The sequence below is a fragment of the Trachurus japonicus genome, chromosome 12, assembly GCF_045865225.1.
Source record: "Trachurus japonicus isolate A0001 chromosome 12, Traja_1.0".
NCBI classification, from domain to species: Eukaryota; Metazoa; Chordata; class Actinopteri; order Carangiformes; family Carangidae; genus Trachurus; species Trachurus japonicus.
The window spans coordinates 5,716,254-5,732,417 of record NC_140918.1 but is presented as its reverse complement, the minus strand read 5'-3'; the positions used below and the strand labels follow the sequence as shown (position 1 = coordinate 5,732,417).

The 16,164-nt window shown below is 40.7% G+C and overlaps 2 protein-coding genes across 3 annotated transcripts in view; both read right to left on the bottom strand.

Annotated features, from left to right (window-relative positions):
* Positions 1-4,612, bottom strand: part of epb41l4a (erythrocyte membrane protein band 4.1 like 4A) — a 9,144-nt gene extending 4,532 nt beyond the window's left edge. The window contains exons 1-10 of the mRNA XM_085794309.1: positions 4,518-4,612; positions 4,293-4,397; positions 3,924-3,969; positions 3,728-3,806; positions 3,520-3,617; positions 3,311-3,383; positions 2,671-2,758; positions 2,393-2,481; positions 896-959; positions 644-735 (exon numbers count right to left, since the gene is read on the bottom strand). Coding sequence (XP_085650435.1) covers positions 644-735; positions 896-959; positions 2,393-2,481; positions 2,671-2,758; positions 3,311-3,383; positions 3,520-3,617; positions 3,728-3,806; positions 3,924-3,969; positions 4,293-4,397; positions 4,518-4,595 — 812 coding nt within the window. The 5' untranslated portion in view covers positions 4,596-4,612. The remainder of the gene's footprint in view (positions 1-643; positions 736-895; positions 960-2,392; positions 2,482-2,670; positions 2,759-3,310; positions 3,384-3,519; positions 3,618-3,727; positions 3,807-3,923; positions 3,970-4,292; positions 4,398-4,517) is intronic.
* Positions 4,613-5,726: 1,114 nt separating this feature from the next.
* fsd1l (fibronectin type III and SPRY domain containing 1-like) lies at positions 5,727-15,299 on the bottom strand. 2 transcript variants are annotated; one of them, XM_085792723.1, is made up of 13 exons: positions 15,166-15,299; positions 13,844-13,939; positions 13,605-13,736; positions 12,297-12,398; positions 12,169-12,191; positions 11,602-11,723; positions 11,258-11,476; positions 10,964-11,062; positions 9,881-10,010; positions 9,059-9,147; positions 8,245-8,499; positions 7,321-7,409; positions 5,727-6,332 (listed from the first exon to the last, which is right to left on the bottom strand). In XM_085792723.1, the coding sequence occupies exons 1-13, from the start codon at positions 15,178-15,180 to the stop codon at positions 6,231-6,233; spliced, it is 1,473 nt and encodes a 490-aa protein (XP_085648849.1). In that variant the 5' UTR covers positions 15,181-15,299; the 3' UTR covers positions 5,727-6,230. The 2 variants fall into 2 exon arrangements, with proteins under 2 accessions (XP_085648849.1, XP_085648850.1); XM_085792724.1 differs by having other exon boundaries at positions 6,098-6,332; positions 9,059-9,144.
* Between the last annotated feature and the right edge of the window lie 865 nt (positions 15,300-16,164).

The following is a 16,164-nucleotide window of genomic DNA, read 5'->3' as shown; positions in this document are numbered from 1 at the left end:
GAGGAAAGGAAAGGAAAGGAGAGGAGAGGAGAGGAGAGGAAAGTATAAGGAGAGGAGAGGAAAGGAAAGAGAGGAGAGGAGAGGAAAGGAAAGAGAGGAGAGGAGAGGAAAAGAAAGGGGAGGAGAGGAAAGGAAGGGAAAGGGAAAGGAAAGGAAAGGAAAAGAAAGGAGAGGAGAGGAGAGGAAAGTATAAGGAGAGGAAAGGAAAGAGAGGAGAGGAGAGGAAAAGAAAGGAGAGGAAGGAAATGAGAGGAGAGGAAAGGAAAGGAAAAGAAAGGAGAGGAAGGAAATGAGAGGAGAGGAGAGGAAAAGAAAGGAAAGGAAGGAGAGGAAAGGAAAAGAAAAGAAAAGAAAAGAAAAAAGAAAAGAAAAGAAAAGAAAGGAGAGGAAGGAAATGAGAGGAGAGGAGAGGAAAAGAAAGGAGAGGAGAGGAGAGGAAAGGAAAGGAAAGGAAAGGAAGGAGATGAGAGGAAAGGAAAAGAAAAGAAAGGAAAGGAAAGGAAGGAGAGGAGAGGAAGGAAAGGAGGAGAGGAGAGGAAAAGAAAAGGAAAGGAAAGGAAAGGAGGAAAGGAGAGGTAAGGAGGGGAGGAGACGACAGGAGGACAACAGTTAGTATGTGTGTGTGTGTGTGTGTGTGCTTCACCTGAAGAAAATGTGATGGTCGACACAGCATCTCCACAGACGTTTACAGTCACAGCGATCTGACGTCTGGAAATAGAACGACGTCTCTGATCCCTGAAACACACACACACACACGCACACGCACACACACACACACACACACACACACACACACACAGACACACACACACACTGTATTTACCATTGAACAGCTTCAGGTTGCTGTGTGTAGGTTAGTTTTAGTTTTAGCATCAGTCAGGTGACAGGAACTCACGTTTTTTCCCACGACCGTGAGCTCAAACGTTTCGTCTTTGTAGTGAAGTTTGGCGATTCGCTGCCTGAGGACGAGAGTCACATGACAGGTCACATGATCACAGCTTTACCACCCGATATAATTACACATGAATTAACCTTTTAGTTTAGTAAAAGTTGAACAAACATCAAATCATCAAATCTGTGGTTGACTCATGTTTCACTGTATCAAGCCACAACAAAGCACCGTGTTTGTGAACCTACAGAGAAAGTTGGGTTTGGGTAAAAGCTTTTAATTTTTTCATTTATGCAGATGAGTCATACTTATTTATTTACATTTTTCTGTCATTATTAATACTATACAAATAATTGTGTTGTACACATCAACCCTTAAAAGGATAGTTCAACATTTTGGCAAATTGGTCCATTGCCATAATCCCTATAGTCATAGCAGTAGATTCGTTACCTTTAATTGTCGGTGCAAGCTATTTTTAGAACGGCGGAGCAGAGCCGTGAGCTGCTCAGAGCTACGCTACGGAGGCTCATGGGATTTCTTGGTTTCCCTCATCAAACTCATCAAATACACAATCCAACAACTCCACAACGCTCTGGTGGACAAGTTGTGACCTGCACATTCACCACGCTATGAGATAATAACACAACGTTACCAGACAGAGTTGTTTTAGAGGGAAATACAGAGACTGATGATGAAAAACTGCCCCCAACAGGAACGCACATGAGCGGTTTTGCATGAATTTACCTCTAAAACAACTCTGTCTCGTAACCTTTAAACCAGGTTTTTTAATAGTTATTTTCACTCAGACTTTTGTGGACGCTTAATGAGACACTTGACTTTGATATAATACAGGCATTTTTACTATTTAAAGTGATATTTCCAGAGGCTTAAAGCAGAAGTAAGTGGTCCGGTCGTTTTCGCTAATGCTGCGTTCCAGGCAGGCTTTTGAAATCGTAAATTACAGCTGCAAGTCACAACTTACGACTTTGTAGCGTTTCAGGCAACCCACTCGTGTTTTTCCGACCTGTTTTACCGGTGAAAGTCACTATAACGGCCACTCGTAACTTCCGACCGGTGAACTCGTACCAGATCGAACTGGTACGACTTCACGGTCGGAAAAATACGAGTTTCCTTGAACGCACCATAACAGTCCTCGTCCCTACGTCACCACATTCACGGCGTTCCTTGGCTGCACACACAGCCCTGCATGCCGTTCTCTCTCCTCATTGGATAAAAACTGTAGGATACGATAAATGTTTTCTCTTCGGCTCAGAGCAGAGCAGAGTGACTGACAGACCCGTGTTTCAGACAAACACTCTATGTAAGTGATTGCTGTCGGAAGATATAACTATTTAAGACTTATATTAACACAAATATATCACTTACTTCTGCTTTAAGATCTAAATTTTGTATTAATTCAACCTTTGTTTGCTTCAGATCAAATAGTTTAATCGTGTTTGTAAATCATGATCATCAAAGATGTTATTGAGGTCTCACTCCTACCAGAAATATTTTCCCACCAGCACTTTGTTCTTGTAGACGACCACGCCCACCGGTGTCGGACCCAGGAAGTACTCCGACTGGTTCTCCCCCTGAGTCAAAAACAGACGATCCACGATCCATTACTGATTAATATGTGATTTATAAACACAGGATTGATGAATGTCTGATTGACTTGTGTGTTATTGATAAACCTGATTGATAAATACTAACAAAAGAAAGATTTTAGAGACAGTGATTAAATGAAACTCAGGTTATTGATCAGCGATTGGTGATCTTACATAGGCATTGAACAGCGAGGCTCCGTACAGCTGCAGAGAGCTGCAGAGAGACAGGAAGAGACTCTGAGCCTGAGGGCGAGAGACACCGCTGGACACAAAGGGAGGGAGAGAGAGAGAGAGAATGAGGCGAGAAGTTGATGTTTCTATGTGAGGTTTATAATCTCATTAAAGCTGTACAGAAAAGAAAACTGAATTTAAGCCCACTCTGGATCATAAAATGAATGTGATAACTCATCTTTCAGACGATGTAGGCCAAACTTTGTGCAAAATTCTATTTTTGAGTAAATCCGGGATGAAAGTGTGTATTTTTTTTTCCGCATTGGATAATGCAGGCGCAGGGATTATACGTCAGCCTGTACACGATTCACCAGCCACTGATATTGGATCCGTCATCCGTCAATCAAACGTCTGAGACACGCACACACACACGGAGCTCGGACTCGCCCCCAGCTTTGAATATCCCGCCCACTCGATAACGACCAATCAAATTTGTTTTCCTCACTCGGGTAAACTCGTGTTGCAGCTCGTGACAACTCGGCGCGACAAACAGGACAAACGGCCATTTCTGTACAGCTTTAATCAACTGTAAACTCATCAATTAACTCATTAAAGGTTTGTTCGCTTGTTTCAGAACGTTTACCTCAGAGATTTGTAGACGGTTTCCACGTCCGGATCTTCCAGCTTCTCCTCCACGTCGTGGTCGCCACGATCCACTGGTGATGAAAAGAGTTCAAAATGTCAGAATTTATTGTTTACGTCTGAATAAAATAATATAATAACATAATAATTTAAAAAAAAAACTGTAATAGGAAACATTGAAACCTCTCCTGTGATTGGTTATTATCTCACCCTGCAGCATCAGAGCAAAGAGCTGCGGTCTGAGGTGGGCGGGGCAGAGCAGGCGACCTCGACGGACGTCCTGACGAAGCTGCAGGTAAAACTGCCACCTGTCGCCACGGAGGTTGTGATGTCATCAACAGGTGACGCATGAAGCATGAGCATATGAGTCAGGGAATGGTTGAAAAATGAATGAATGAATAAATAAATAAATACTCACCGGGTTGTTTCATCTTTCAGCTTTGACGGATCTTCAGCATAAAATCTGACACCAAAGTAAAAGATGTACGGAGGCCCAGCTGGAACAATGAGATGAGTGAATAAATTAATAAATGAATGAATGTGAATAAACAGGAACATTAAACATCTTTAATTTAAAAAAACATAAGATTTTGTTGTTGTTGTGTGAAACTCACCGAGCTCTCGATGCTGTGACAGAGTCTTCGATGGATCCAACCAGTGCTGAAACAAACAAACAGAAAACTTAACATCTTTCCAATAATCAGGAGCAGCTTGTTAGCGTCTCTTTAAAGGGATAGTTCAACATTTTTGGCAAATTGGCCCATTGCCATAATCCCTATAGTCATAGCAGTAGGTTTTACCTGTAAAACAACTCAACGCAAACCAAAAAAATCCCATTAGGCTCTGCTCCGTCGTCCTAAAAACAGCTTGCACCGACAATTAAAGGTAACGAACCTACTGCTATGACTATAGGGATTATGGCAATGGGCCAATTTGCCAAAATGTTGAACTATCCCTTTAAAGGTTCTTCATCGTTTCCTCACCGTCTGCTGTTTGTTGTCACAGAATCTCAAACCGAAGAATTTGACTTCAACCAGATCCAGGTGAGAAAACACCTGCTGCAAGATGGCCGCCGCCTTCGACGATTTCTACGAAAAAAAACAACAACAACAAAAGCAAAACTAATACAAAATAACAATAAAATACAAAAAACAATGATTTCAAGTGAGAGATAAAGTGCAATAAACAGGAAGTCACTCTGTGCTCACCTTCAGTGTGATCTTCCTCTCGTCCAATAGGAGGACTTCTCCGTAAAATTCCTCTCGGTTGCCACGGAAACAGGCCATCTTCACATCTTTAGGACCAAAAGAAAATAAAAATTTCAGCTGTTGCACAAATTAGTGAAAACTTTTCCTTTCAGTGTTGTGGTAGTGATCCAGGTAAGAACAGGTGAATTGTGGGAAATTCTTCCTCACCTGCTGCCGATCCTCCTCTTCCTCCTCTTCCTCCTCTTCCTCCTCCTCCTTCTTCTTTTTTCTTCTCCTCCTCTTTTTTTCCTTTTTCCTCTTCTCTTCTTTTTCTCTCTGTGCCGATCTTGCTCCTATTCCCTCTGGCTCCAGTTTCTTGTTCTGTTGTTTTGTTGCCATGGAGACGGCCTCTTCCTCCCTCGTCCTCTTACCCCGGTCATGTTGTTCCGTCTCCATGGATACCATCCCCCTCTTTCTCTTCCACTTTTTCTTGTTTCTTGCTGCTTTGTTTTTATTCTTTTCCACTTTCTACTTTTTTATTTTTATTTTATTTTTTTGTCTCTGACGAATCAAATGTTTTTTCAATATTTATTTATTTATTTTTAACATTTACAGTGACATCATTGTGACATCACCAGAGGGTTGAAGTCTGTCTGATTGAAGTTTCTCTTCATTATATAGGCTATATAAAAATAAGATGAAAATTTTATCAGTTTTCCAATAACAAATCTATTACAAATACATTTTTATTCTTTTTATTTATTTATTTTTGTGCTTTTATTTTGACAGGACAGTGTGAAGAGACAGGAAACAGGGGGAGCGTGGGAGTGACCTGCATTAACGATACATTATTAGATGTTTTGAGAAAGAAGAACATTTATTATCGAAGCAGATGTTCTCATATTTAAAAATTAAAATGGATTAACAGAAATCCTTTTTCATTTTCAAAATATAGCTGCATTTTCTGACTAAAATAAAATAAAGAATCAATATCAAGACTGCTCATTCTGTGACTTAATTAAAATGACAAAGAAAAGGACATTTAAGATATAATTTTCAAAACATCCTCCAGCATAAAGCTACCAAAATTGGATTTGAAATGAAATTTGATCATTGAAATGCATTAGCAGAAAGGCTTTTCAGAGAAGAGGAAAGAATTGAAAGAACTTCACACATTTGCGACGTAGTGTTATATTATTTATCTTATTTATTTATTTGTTCATTTACTTTAACAATGTTTACGTCACCTGATGAGTGGCATAGATGAGATGAATTTTGACCTATTTTACTTCCCATAGAAACGCACAACACAATCTCTCATAATTTCACAATAAAAGGGTCTCACATAAATTAAGACAAAAAAACACACTTGATCACAGCCTTCAAAATAAAACCCAGAGAGAACTTCCTGTTACTGTTAGGACCATAAACATCTGACATTTATATGAAAAAATATGAATTTCTCACATATAAAATCAATCAGTATAAAAGCCTTATTTAACAGACAATAGTATTCGTTGACATAAAAGCAATAGGCTATCTATAACGATCATGACTTTCAAAATAAGAGCAAGCAAGCGTAATCTTTTTTTTAATAAAAGCCTTAAATTATGATGCAATTGCTTTTTTTTTTTAAATAGTAAATTAATATTTGATATAATTTAACAGATACTATGTTTTAAAGTTTTTTACATATTTGATCATAATAAATTTCATCATAAATATCAGCATCGATCACTGCGACAGGTTACTCAGGCTCCGATTGGTCGACAGGAAGTTTCCCATGAAGCTCGGCACCTGCAGACCCGTCGTCAAGGTGAAGCCTCCGCACCAAACCTGCAACGTAGTTTTACCGCTGTTACTACTGCGACATCAAGAGTACAAGTACTGAAGAACAGAGAACTGTGACACGACAAAGTACTGTGTTAGTTATACTACAAATAATGTGAAGTTCTACTACGTACATGTAACACATACTACACACAACACAGGTTTTAGAGTTACACTGTACTGCAGTAATACTGTAGGAGTACTGTAGTAGTTCTGCTGTAGAAGTAGTAGTATTACAGTAGTTCAGTAGTAGTCCTGTAATAATACTGTAGTAGTACTGTAGTAGTACTGTAATAATACTGTAGTAGTTCTGTTGTAGAAGTAGTGGTACTGTAGTAGTATTGTAGTAGTTCAGTAGTAGTCCTGTAATAATACTGTAGTGTAGTAGTTCCATAGTAGTATTGTGGTAGTACTGTAATAATACTGTAGTAGTACTGTAGTAGTTCTGTTGTAGAAGTAGTAGTACTGTATTGTAGTAGTTCAGTAGTAATATTGTAATAATACTGTAGTAGTACCGTAGTAGTACTGTAATAATACTGTAGTAGTTCTGTTGTAGAAGTAGTGGTACTGTAGTAGTATTGTAGTAGTTCAGTAGACTGTAGTGTAGTAGTTCCATAGTAGTATTGTGGTAGTACTGTAATAATACTGTAGTAGTTCTGTTGTAGAAGTAGTAGTACTGTATTGTAGTAGTTCAGTAGTAATATTGTAATAATACTGTAGTAGTTCTGTTGTAGAAGTAGTGGTACTGTAGTAGTATTGTAGTAGACTGTAGTAGTTCTGTTGTAGAAGTACTGTAGTAGTATTGTAGTAGTTCAGTAGTAGTCCTGTAATAATACTGTAGTGTAGTAGTTCCATAGTAGTATTGTGGTAGTACTGTAATAATACTGTAGTACTACTGTAGTAGTTCTGTTGTAGAAGTAGTAGTACTGTAGTAGTATTGAAGTAGTTCAGTAGTTGTCCCGTAATAATACTGTAGTAGTACTGTAGTACTCACAGTGAAGGCGGGGACGAGCGGTTGGCTGAACTTTGTTTTGAAGGAGTGAAGAAGACGAAGTCGATCGACATCAATAAACGACAAATCACCTGAAACAACAGATCAATAATCAATAATCAGTGTTGTGTTGCCGTGAGACGAGAAGCAGCTGAAGTGAAAATCTTAAAAAACGTCGACTTGTTAAAGAGGAACTAAACCCCTAAACCACTTTTTTCTGCTGAAAACAAATATATTTGGGTATAAGGTAGTGTTGTCGGTTGATTCTGGTCCAACTTTTGACATTTTAGTCAAAATATTTCAATGTGGTGTATTTTGTAGTAAAAATGTAGAGTGACTGCCCTCTATGGGTTGAAACACGGCTATTACAATCGAATTTTTCTATTGGCTGAGATGGAGGCAGATGACGTTTTGGAGGCAGCTTTCGTCACCGGCCACCAGCTCCCCGACCAATCAGCACCGGCTGCCTGCTGCTAACGGTTGCTAGGCGCTCTAGCTGCTCTGCTGCGGCTAACGGTTGCTAGGCGCTCTAGCTGCTCTGCTGCGGCTAACGGTTGCTAGGCGCTCTAGCTGCTCTGCTGCGGCTAACGGTTGCTAGGCGCTCTAGCTGCTCTGCTGCGGCTAACGGCTGCTAACAGCCGCCTGATAGTGCGGCCGGTGCTAACGAGCCGGTAACGAGTTGCTAACGGCTCCGGCGTCCGCTCCTAGCACTGTCCACGCTACTAGTGCTGTCAGAATCGCTCGTTAGCGCTATATCGTGTGTGTTTATTACTTTTTTTTCCTCCTTTGTGTGATTTCGAGGGTGTGAATGCAGTGCGGGGGGGGATCGGAGAGTGCTCCTGGAGCCCCGCCCATAATCAAGGCATTTTTTGAATTTCCATCATCCAAAACTGAGGGGTTTAGTTGCTCTTTAACTTTTCTTCGTACCGTTGTCGTAGTCACAGTAGATTCCGATTCGCTGAGGCAGCGGCCAGTCGAGAGCTTTGGCTCGGTTGTTGTGCTTGATGGCCAGCGAGCTCTGCAGCCACTGGCTGGCGTGGAGGCTCCAGCTGCTGCTGCTCTTCCCCAGCTGGTCGAACCGGCCCAGACCGGCCCGGTAGGCCACGCCCACGCTGAACGACTTCCAGTCGGCGAGGGGGCGGAGCTCCCAGTAGTGGCAGCCGCCGATCATCTCCTGGTCGCCTGAGGTGGAAGAATAAAAAACAACAACTTAAAGGGATAGTTCACCCAAAATTGAAATTTCACTCTGTCGACTAAGGGCTGGGAGGAGTTTCAGAGTCCTCCGTGGCTTCTCTGAGTTACAGGGGGTCTTGGCATAGCAGTGCATGTCCATATAACGGTTGCAAATGGATACCAACTGTCTTCATAACAAAAAGACACACCAAAAAACATCCAAATACCTCTTTAAAAAAATTAAATAAGTCTATTTTTCAAGCTTGTGTGTAGTGGAAGCCCCGAAATGTCCAAATTGACGACCGAAAACAATTTTAATAAGTCTAGAAGCTTATTCCAGTTCGTCCAGCATGGAGGCATTTGGATGTTTTTTGGTGTGTCTTTTTGTTACGAAGAAAAGTGGTATCCATTTGCAACCGTTATATGGACATGCACTGCTACGCCGAGACCCCCTGTAACTCAGAGAAGCCACGGAGGACTCTGAAATTTCAATTTTGTGTGAATTATCCCTTTAATAATAAATATATTATAATAAATAAATATAATAGTTTTATTTTCAGGTTCGTACCCAGCACCGTGTACGACTCTCCAGCGAACCGGTCGCGCCCCCCTCGACCTCCTGCCGTCTTATTGGGTGATGGCGTCGCACTTCTACTGCTGACGACATAAAACCAACACGTCACAGGTTAAAGAGTCAAACAATGAAAACTTTACGAAAATAAAAACAAAAACAAAACAGGAATAAACACGTGAAACGTCCGATGGAGTCGATGAAAACATGAAGAAAACGACACGAACATCAACATTTCATCAAACAAACAAAACTTTCACCTTAAAACTTTTGCTTAAAAAAATATAAAAATATAAAAGAAGATAATTTGAAATAAAAAAATCTTATAAAATGTGATTTAAAGTGGAACTGTGATCTAAATTAATCCCTTCCCCCCCAGAAGACACAAGTCTTTTACTTTGAAACACGTTGAAAACACAAAACGGAGTTAAAAATAGAAACATGAAGGTTAAAGACTAAAATGAACGCCAATGTGATGTCAGCAGTGATGTCAGCGGTGATGTCAGCGGTGACGTGATTGGCTGCATGAAGGAGAGATGGTGGATGGACCAGACAGCGGAGGCAGTTTCTACCTGAGGGAGTCGGAGAGGAAGCAGTACGGAGACTGAAGAGGGACAAAAAGGTTAAAGACTCAAACAGCAGCACAGACAACTTCAACATGTCCCTGTCGACTCGCACCGGCACCAGCGCGGCGATTATCAACGTGATTATCAGTTATTATTACTATTATTGATCGGTTGTCTTGACCTAATAACCTGCAGTGGATGATTCGTGACAAACAGAAAACCTGATGACATCATCACCTTCTCATCCTCTCACCTGCTTTTAGGCTCTTTGCCTTTCAGCCGGGGGTCGTGACCTTTGACCCCCTGAGGCTCCCAGGTCACCGTGTCGCCCTGAACCTTCAGCTCGGCGTGAGCCGTCGACGCATCGAAGCCGAAGTTAAAGGCTGCGAGGGAAGAAGATTCACGTCATCGTCGCTCATCCACTCATCTGTCCAACCATTCATCCATCCACTCCAGGGTTATTGTAGCTCACTAAAACTAAAACTAAAACTCAAACTCAAACTCAAACTCAAACTAAAACTACAACTAGCTGTGAACAAATAATTTAATAAAATGAAATAAAAATTAAAATGACAATTTTTCCAAAAACGAGAACTAAACTTTAGTTTTTTCTTAGAGATGTCTAAAGCTGCAGGAAGAAAACGCCACAGCTCAATATGGGACGACTTGGAGTACGACCCACAGGGAGATAAGAGTGAATGGAACCTGATGAGGACTGATGGGAACATTATGGGATGGATGCAACTAAAAGGGAAAAAGTTCATCTTCAGACATCTGAGAGAGGCTTTCTCCTAAAACCTGAAGACTAGGGCGGCAACTAACGATTATTTTCATTATCGATTAATCTGTTGATTATTTAAACGATTAATCGATTTGTTGTTATGTTGAAAAATGTCAACCAGTGTTTCTCAAACCACCAGACGACGTCCTCAAATGTCTTGTTTTGTCCACAAACCAAAGAGAGACTCAGTTTATTGTCATAAAGGAACAAAAAATACTCAAACCGATTATTTGACGATTAATTTAATAATCGATTAGTGTTCGATTAATTGTTGCAGCTCTGATGGGATGCAACTAAAAGGGAAAAATCCTACAAATGTGGAAGTTCATCTTCAGAGGTGTGACAGAGGCTTTCTGCTAAAACCTGAAAAACTAAAACTAAGACTAAATTAAAAATAGTCAATCAAAACTGATTTATCGCTTGTTGAACTAAATAAAACTAAACTGAAGTAAATAAAAATAAAAACGAATGAAAATTTTAAAACTGTAACAACCTCCATTCATTCATTCATTCATTCATTCATTCATTCATTCATTCACTCTGTTGTGACATCACCTCTGGTTTCCAAGGTAACAGGTTCTGAGAACTCTCCGGCTGCCGTTTTGTTTTTCGCTCGAACTCGCACAACGACAAAACGGGAATCGAACTTCAGACCTGAAAAACATATTTTCCGATCAATAACCAATAAGCTTTACTGTCACTGCACACGATACAACGAAACTTCGCCGCCGTATCAAGTGCATTAAATATAAAATCAATAAATATGTATAAAAATATGGATCAAGTATTAAAATCGGAAATGTTATTATTATAGTATATAAATATAATCAATAATCAATAACCTATGACCTGTGATCGTGATCTGAGTGTCTGTGATGTCGCAGATTTTTTCCCAGCATGCCTCTCCTGCGGCCCGTAGCGAGTTTTCATGGTTTGTTTTTCGATACTCGAGGTCGTAGCGTTCGGTCGGTCCCTCGCTGTCCCCCTCGCCGGCCGGTCGCCAGGCAACCGTGATGTTGTTGTCATGGGTGATGCAGCTGGAGGCGTCGATCTCTGGAGCTCTGGGCACTGTAAAAAAAAAAACATTGAACACAACGTCGTCGTCGAACACATTATAAAAAAATATTTTGACAACTGTGAAAAAATTGAAAATGATAAAAACAAATCAAATCAAATCAAATAAATAAACAGACCTGGCAGGAAGTGAAGTCGTTGAAGCCCCGCCCTTTCCGTGCTGAAGTCGACGGTGAACTGCGCCATGTTTTCCGACACCGCCGGACGAGTTGTCAGCCGGAATGCTGGAGCCATCGTTACCCTGGCAACAGGAGGAGGAGGAGGAGGAGGAGGAGGAGGCAAAGCATCGAGGCAGGGTGGGGAGGGAGGTGTTAGGGTTAGGGGGGTCGGGGTTAGGACGTCACGCAGGCGGATTTTACATGCGAAGGGTTAATTTAAGTTTTATAGTGTTAACTTTGATTTGTTAGTTTAAACGTGGCGAAAGAAATAAAAATTTGAATTAAATAATGATGAAACGTTACAATAAGAAATAAAAAACATGAAGCACAAAGAGCAAACAAAGAAAAATAAAAACAAACAGAAAAGAAATATGATTAAAAAAGACAAACTTTGAAATGTGATGGAAACTTAACGATGACAATGAACACCAGCACCTCATAAACTATACATTAATGAACATTAACTGGGTTAGTTCAACAGAAATGTATTTTATGTTCAAATTAAAACACGCTTTAACTGTGACGTACCTTTCTTTGATTTGTTTTGCAGCCTGAAAATGAAACAGATCAAAGTGACTTATTATATTTATGACAGTTATTATTAAATCTGTATATTTTTAACCGTCTGTGGCCGGTGGATGTTTGTTGTTGTTCACCTGCAGGAACTCTTCTTCACTGCTGATGGTCAGTGTTTGATTTGCAAACTCCAGCAGCTCTTCACATGACAGCAGAGCACACTTCCCCGCAGACAGCTGCTTCTGAATACAACAACAACAAACCAGGAAAATATTGTAAAAAAACCCCCCAAAACAACAAAAACAAACAAACTCTGAATTAAACAAGATGACTTTGTAAAGTAAAATATTCCACTGAGAGAAACTTCAGGTTTTACAGTGTAGGGTGGTCAAGGGGTTAGAGCACGGCCGACATGTAAACAGTTGTTTTCCGTTTCCACGCTGCTCCTGGCCACAAATGACACTCTACACACATGATTTTTTCCACAGTTGTAGACTGGCTTGTCCTCTTTCCAACAATGTGTTCAACAAAGCAGAGAAACGTACAGAATTTAAACTGTGAGCCTGTCAGTGCAGCCCGGCCCCTCCCTGCGGCCCATTGATAATATAATACAAAGATTTTCTGAGAGAAGCAGAAGGGACACCTGCTTTTAACTCGCAAAGGTTTCCAAAATATTTACTCTAAAAACATCAAAACCATATAAACGTATTTGGGAAGTCCTTCCAACGACCACGGTCTGCTTCTTTTTCTGATGGGAGCTACCGTTTTGTCAGAATTAGCCCAAATGTGAGACCAGCGCAGAGCCCAATATATATGTCAATAGAGTCTGCCAGTAACACTGGAACTCTGTTAGCGTTAGCGCTCACTTCTTGTTCCCTCGTCTTAAAGTCAATGGGATTTTGATAAAATACCTCAAATTAGGTCTGTGGTTAACAAAAGCTTATGTTAAGCGAGTTTCAGGTTTTATTCTTCGACATAAAACACGTCAGTAAATACCCTACTTGTGAATTTTGAAGCTTTTACATGTCGTGAAAAAGGCGGTTGCTAACTGCCACCCCCCAACAGACCAGAGTGTTCTTCTTATGTTATTTTATGTAATTTATGGGTTTTCAACAAGTAGGAACAGTCCCATTTCCCCATAATACAAAGTCAAATAAAGCGGCCGATATCAGTGGAAAGCTTAGTCGTGGTGACGTCAAAAGTCATGTGACCGTGTAGTAGCCTTATGTTAGCTTTTTCTGGCGATCACATTTAAGCTTCAAATACGGTATAAAAGGAGTTCATATGTGAAGATTATCTCGCTGAACAAAACTTGTAAGTGTCAGCGACAGAGATGATTTTCTGACGTCATCCAAAACACAATGCAAAAATCCCATTCACTTTCTTTTCCGGGAACCAGCGCAATGCTAAACTTCCGGGTTTTGACGTCAGCACTAATTTAAATTCACCTGTAGCTCCGCCTCCTTCCTGAGCTTCTCTTCTTTGATGACGTCATGGAGCTCCACCCCTTTCTCCTCCAAAGCGGACCTCAGCAGCTCAAGCTCCGCCTCCAGGTCTGACATCACCTTACATGACTCCTCCTGATTGGACAAAGTGAAAACGGTTTTCTGTCGTTGTTGTTGTTGCCGTTATTTATTACGTTAATATGTTCCCAGCCTCTGTAAGCCCCTCCCCCTCAGCGACTTACCTGCAGGCCTGTCAGCGTGTTGTCGACCGCTTCCAGGAAGCTGTGTAGCTCTTCGTTTTTATTGGCTAATGTGCTGATGATCCTGCGCAGAGCTTCCTGTTTACAAAAAAATAAAATAAAAATAAATTTAAAAAATCAATCATTACATTAAAGGGATACGCCAACATTTTTTAGGCGAGAAAGTAGCCGTTTAGATCAGCAGTGTGTCGTTAATTTGTCTAAATACCAGCTGTTTACAATTTTGTTCGGACAAATTCGGCGCTACTCAAGCTAGCCGTTGTGACCAACGCACTTCCGGTTACTTTCACAAAATAAAACACCCGTTGCCCTTTACATACAGAAGTGCTTTTACTTTGAAATAGGAAGCTAACCTACCCTCGATGTCGCTAGCTTGAACCAAAATAAAGCGTCTTTGCTTGAACCCTCCGTTTTGACCGATCTCGTCCCGTTACCGGCATTTGACCGCTCAAGATGCCTTACCGGAGAGTTTTGTCAGCTCTGAGATGAAGATCGGCCCGTTTAGAGTTACTGAAGAGTTTCTCTGATGACTTTAGGTGGAGGCAGGCTAACACTACCTATACACTTCCAGCGTTTGAGCTAAGCTAATTACGGACGATATGGCTCTATCTCCCTCGTTACTGCACGCACAGTCGAAAGGATGGTGTCTATCTGCTGGTCATGGACTCGGGAGTGAGGCAAGACACGAGAAAAAAAAAAGTTGGCGTATCCCTTTAAAATAAATTTACCTGTCAGTGTCCAACATGACATCTTCATGTGACTTTTGACTTTTGCAGTCACCTTTACTCATCTATATAACCTGCAGTGACTAGTGAGTAATTTATCAATAATAAATTAATTTTGTCCTTTCCAATACGTTTCATTGATTGGTAGAGCGAGGTAGAGTTACACTGACAGAGAGAGAGAGAGAGAGAGAGAGAGAGAGAGAGAGAGAGAGAGAGAGAGAGGAAGGTCGAGTTATATAGAGAATGAATGAGGTGGAGTTACCTGGGGAGAAACAACAATCACCTGAACAAGGGTTAATCAATAACCTGCCGACTGCAGCAATACATTCATTCTGATAGCGACTCGACCAAAGTGAGAGAGAGTCTTATCTATAAATCCCTCATTAAAAGCGATGCTCACTCGACCATAGAGAGAGAGAGAGAGGTGGGGGAGAGAGACATAGGAATTGAACGGGGGAGCGAGTGATAAGCTAACTAGCTAATCCTCTCTCTCTCTCTGCCCATGTGTTGTCTATGTCTCTCACCCGCTGCAAACTGATCAGATATGATCGATATTGTCATCGATGATCCGATTCTTACCTTCTGAGAGTCCATCACCTGAGAGAGAGAGAGGAGAGAGAGAAGAGAGAGAGAGGGGGAGAGAGAGAGAGAGAGGCTGTGGGCTCTGACAGGAAGTGATATCACATGACATCATACCTCACTTCCGGTCTGCGCTGTCAAAATAAAGGTTGCAAGTTCGACTGTGGAGGTCACTTAAAGGGATAGTAGCATTTTTTTAAAAAGTGGGGTTGTATGATCTACAAATAGCCCCTACGTACTTTAATTGCAGTAGAAGACACTCCTCCCGTTAGCAACGCCAGCCCATAATAGCCCTGCCCAGAGATTTACAACATACATTGTTGTGAATGGAGCAAACAATGGAACTGTGTATTTTTTTCTAGGTAAAACCTCTTTTAGGCCGTGAAAATAGGCCGTTTCTTTGGGTCCATTCACAACAATGTATGTTGTAAATCTCTGGGCAGGGCTATTATGGGCTGGCGTTGCTAACGGGAGGAGTGCAGAGAGTCTTCTACTGCAATTAAAGTACTTAGGGGCTATTTGTAGATCATACAACCCCACTTTTAAAAAAATACTACTATCCCTTTAAATGAATTATTATTGATAATCTCGTCATTTTAGTCTCACAGTTGTTGCATTTCTGTATTTTTTTTTTTAACTCTAAAGAATCACTGACAGAGTTTAATGTGTCAGTTTTTAGCTAATATATTTTCTAGTCATTTAATTAAAGGTACCATCCTGGGCGGCTCATTTTGTGGCAAAAATATAAAAATCAGATGACATAAGTGATTTGACATATCAATGACGAAATTTGGTCATCTGTGTAAGGAGTAGGGGCTAAAAATTGGCCGACCAATCAAATTAGTCTCAGACAACTTTAGAGTTAGGACAAGGCAACTGCTGCCACCTTTATACTTTTTATCTGATATTTGCACACTTTAGTTTTTATTGCTGGAAAATATTGATATTGATACTTGACATTTGGCACTATTTTTTGTGTGTGTGTATTCTTTCCATTTT